This window comes from Xiphias gladius, chromosome 11 (genome assembly GCF_016859285.1).
Source record: "Xiphias gladius isolate SHS-SW01 ecotype Sanya breed wild chromosome 11, ASM1685928v1, whole genome shotgun sequence".
Taxonomy (NCBI): domain Eukaryota; kingdom Metazoa; phylum Chordata; class Actinopteri; order Istiophoriformes; family Xiphiidae; genus Xiphias; species Xiphias gladius.
Genome location: NC_053410.1, coordinates 27,745,825 through 27,750,557, shown reverse-complemented (window position 1 = coordinate 27,750,557; position 4,733 = coordinate 27,745,825). Strand labels below are relative to the sequence as shown.

General features: G+C 38.3%; 1 protein-coding gene across 3 annotated transcripts in view; it reads right to left on the bottom strand.

Annotated features, from left to right (window-relative positions):
- The window catches only part of ttc27 (tetratricopeptide repeat domain 27), a 103,621-nt gene extending 99,268 nt beyond the window's left edge, over nucleotides 1-4,353 (bottom strand). For all 3 annotated transcript variants that reach the window (XM_040139056.1, XM_040139057.1, XM_040139059.1), the window contains exon 1: nucleotides 4,072-4,353. In XM_040139056.1, coding sequence (XP_039994990.1) covers nucleotides 4,072-4,162 — 91 coding nt within the window. In that variant the 5' untranslated portion in view covers nucleotides 4,163-4,353. The remainder of the gene's footprint in view (nucleotides 1-4,071) is intronic.
- Nucleotides 4,354-4,733: the final 380 nt, after the last annotated feature.

The window sequence follows — 4,733 nt, the reverse complement described above, 5'->3', positions numbered from 1 at the left end:
CTCATCTGCTCCAAATAGACCTTGGATACCAGTGTGATGTTGCAACTGTTGTGTCAGACGACTTCGCACAAAAATCTGATGCAGTGGCATTTGTCTGGCAGTCCCCAGCCTGTCCTCACAGTTTAGCCGGGGCAGGTAAACAAAGTGAAGAGCCCAGAGGTGCATTTCTTTGTTGGAGTTCATTATTCATTCATTCTCCAGATATCTGAACAAGGAATGACTTTGTAACACCTCTCCAGACATCGCCCCACAGTCTCTCAATATGATGGTTATGTGTGCTCCTCCCTATTAAAGCACTCCCCCAGGCTTAACTTGGAAGAAATACATAAAGAGATAAATGGCATTGTTTCCTTCTATATGGTCACATGTGATTCTGGATGGGACACCATACAAGCCGATAACATCAACAAACAGGTCCATTACAATGTCACTTTTGTTGTTGTTGTTAGACATGAAGGAATACCAATAGTCGGCTGTAGCCATCGATTTCTCCATGGATCACAATCCTCTATGGAGTTGAAGAAGGGAGAGTAAATGAACATACTTAATTTATATTTTGAAGGTATCCACGCAAAAGACAGTGGGGAACAAGACTAGGTCAAAACCTAGTATGTGGCTGGACCGCCCTTTATCTGTTTGCTTCTCTCCTGCTGTCTTTGCTCAACTATACAGTATTTTAATACATCCGAATTCCCAATAAAGGTGTTCTCATTTAAATGTTTTTCTGTTTCTGTTGTCAGACAACGGATCAAGTATGAAATAGTGAGTGAAACGCAGCCCATTAAGACTACATATTAACTAGCAGTCACTTTCAAGCCATTTCCAAGTTGCCGCTGTGCACTGCTAAAATCCTGATTTTATAAAAACGTTGTTTAACAAAATCAACAAACACAAAAGTTAAAGACAACAGCTGTGCTGTGATTACAGCTATATTTATTTGTAAAATGATCCCTTAGAAAGAAAGTTAGAAGGTCATTCATGTCTGTGTCAGCTGCCGTGCGGTCAATTTAATGAGATGCATAGAGAGGTGAGCCTGACCTCATGCTTGCGAAGCAATACTGGCAACTCTCTTCTATGGAAAGTAGCTAATGTTTGAAAGAGCAATAGCCAATGGGGAAACTCCCTACACTAAGCAAGCCATTTATAGGGTTGGCCCACGCTGTTGCAGCCCAGGAAAAATTTAAAGGGTCTGAATACTTTTTGAATGCACTGTATATGCAGTCTATAGGGGTCAGTAGGGTGTCATGCTCAGATTTTCACATGAAGCCAGATTTCTGGCCCATTTAGGCACACTTACATACAGTAACTATGGTGCTATAGCGTAGTAGAAGAGGTGTGGAGATTTTCATCTAACTGATCTAATGAAACCCAGGGGCTACCATAATAGCATAGAGAGAAGGGAAGGAGCAGACAAGGAGAAGAGGAAGACTCTAGCTTTATGGGGGGGGGGGGGATCAAAGCCTGATCTATGGCCACATGTCTTATGGCATTCAGCTACCCTTCAGGTCTGCCGATGAAATGGCAGTAATTATGGAAAACAAGGCAGAGACTATAATTCATAGTTTCAGGCAAGGAGCTGCAGTTAATAAGGCAATAGTGAATAAAATTTACAAAAGTGTACAGGGCAAATAGATACAAAGTGTATTTAACTTAAAATTATTTGTTATACATTGACACAAATGATCTCAATTTAATTTATTACAGTAAATTCTGAAATAAAAGCAGCTATTAATTTAATCAGTACAACAAGTCATGGTTTACTCACCACTATGCTGCTCTGTTTATTGTTTTAACAGAAATACCGCTAACTAATCCCTAACTCAAATTAAAGCTGAGACTTGGCATTATTTTATTTCTAACTGAATATGTTGAAGCAGAGCCTGAAGAACAAAAAATGTGTAACTGTCCAAATACTTACAGTCTGGACTGTAATTACAGTTGCTTCATAAAGTATCATCACCTACTAATACCATCCATACAGTGAAGCACGATGGTGGCAGAGTTCTTTGGACTTCACATTTTGTTTTTTGTCCTGACACAGGTGTACACCATACTGTATGTATACACCATTCAGCCACAACATTAAAACCAGTTACCAGTTTCAATGTTGTGGCAGATCGATGAATATGTTAAAACTAAGTGGGAGAAAACAAACAATGATGTCTGTAGGTCAGAGACTTCAGGCAGTCATTGATTGCAAATGATTTTCCACAAAATATTATTTATGATAATGAATAATGTTGTATCCATTATTTAATTATAAATTTAATGTGCTGAAGCTCAGAGCCCGAAGAACAAAAAAAATGTGTAACTGTCCAAATACTTCTGGTTTTGACTGTACATTCACCAACAAAGTCATCATAAGAAGCCTGTTTAAGTGATTTGGACTGTGGCTGTACAGATCCTGGATGTGGGTCACCTCAGCAGAGTGGAGCACACCATTAACAGCTGAGGAACAACATCATTGTCACTCACTGAACTGTACAAGGAGTCCCTGTCCAATATAAAGACAACTGTGTTTCATTTTCAATCATGCAGCCAATGTGCCACACTAAAATCAAATGAGGTTCCATCACAGATTAGCAAATTAGCTCCTACTGGACACCCATAATAACGAGTTACTTCTCTAATCTCCCTCCATGTATCCTAAAACATTAACCTTGCAGCACAATACTTGTCTGAAAACTTGGGTATTGTGTTTGAATACTTTTTCCATCAATGTCTTGTTCAAACTTAATGCCATATTTCATATGTTTAATGATTTTCAACGTTGCCATTTTAGATTACAGGACATCGCTTCTTAGAGTAAGAACCCTATCAAAAATATCCAGATAAAATTTGGTAAACTTAATTTTAGGTTTTACAGACTGACACCAAACAAAACTTTCATGTACTTATTGTTACATGGATATGGTTACAATGGATATTGTCTGGTCGATCTAATGTAAGAATAATACATGATAGTTTTATGATGTGTCACTATTGAATGGCTTTCATGTCAAACTGTACTGTTTAGTGTTTCCTCCATCTGTCCACTGGCAGATTGCGCCAGTTTAATTAAATGCTAATCCGCTGTCTGCTAACATAGTAGGAACATATTATGAGCCCGAAAAAAACTGCAAAGCTGCAACAAACAGCTTGCTGTTTGGTAGAGTAGTCACAGTCCGACTATTCAAAGCTGACGGCCTGGCATTAAATTTAACTAACAGAAAAGAGGAACAAAGACTAAGGCAGGTGACTCGAGACAGAAAGAGCACTAGTCTGACAATACATTGTTTAATGTTGTACGGTTTATAAGACTATGGACGTAGACTGTGGTGAATGAATGCCGAATGAATGCCGACTTCACGCCAGACTTCAATTATAGTCTGTCAGAAAAAAATCTACTGGCGTTGCTTGACACCACATAGCTATAGCTATGCAAAACGATATAACAACGGAAAGGATTTTCCATTTAGCTAGCTATCTATCTATCTAAACCTCAGCTAGAAAAAGCTAAGTCTGATTTTTTTATTTTTTGAGACGATTGAAAAATCGGGCGGACTTAAGCTAACGTTAGCTTATGTTACAAAAGTTGATATTTAATTTTAATTAATATAAAGTCATGTATAGTTTGTATGCCGAATAGCAAAGCCGCTCACAACATTTAAAACTCTTTATCAAGTATTATTTCATGAAATATCGACTGTTGCCCATGAATAACGCCACTTAATAATGCCAAAATTTGAATGGGTCTGGCAGTACGTTCCACATGGGAGAGAACAGCACGTATCGTTGCAAACAGTTCGCTTAGCAGTTATTAAATTCAGATGAGTCAATTTTACCTGTAGCTGTAGTGGAACCGCGGCCATTGCTTTCATACCAGTAATGCTTAAACCTGTGTCGTTACCCTGAGTTTTATCAGCAGGGAAATGCCTCTACACCGCTGCGTACAAATGTCACTTTGCCTTGCAAGCGACCACCACTTTCCTGTGTGTCTATTTCTAAAGCGCACGTCAGATAACATAACCTGCTCAAGACAGTATCTATAGCTACGTGATGAAATAATAAAAAGACAGTCCGGCGTCTCACCTGCAAGGCTAAAAATACTCTGCTTCCATGCCGTTGCCTCGCTGGGTGTTAAAAAGCCTCGGAGAACTGGGAACTCTACGTCCAATGGCATTACTGAACACCTCTGGTTCCTGCTAAAGTAAGAGCTGCTGCCTTCAGTCAGGATGGTCCCAGATTAAAGATGGCGAATAATCGCTTTACTAATGTGCCAAGTAGGTGTTTCTCAGTCAAAGATAAAATGTTTATTTCCACCCATGTGGTGCAAGCGGTATCAGTGAGCAGCCATGACAGATGTGCATTGCATTGTGGGAAAATTAATCAAGGCTTGTATAGGGAACCTTAGCATTTTTAACGCCTGTAGATCCGGCTGCGATGTTGAATGTACCAATAAATCCACGTTAACGGCAATTAATGTTGGCCCTATTTAATAGCATATAATTGAATTTAAATATTAGTAACCATTATTTATGACAAAATAATCAATGCAGTTATGAAAGTGTAATTGTACTGGTTACAGATTACTATGTAACTGCATTTATCAACAAAAACGGCATAATAAAATTTACAACATATTTTTATGACAATACTATATATTACTATATATTCTATTAACATATATGGAAAGACTTTTTATTGCTAATAATACCTCAATTTGTATAGCTCATGTTCATATAGATGCAGCA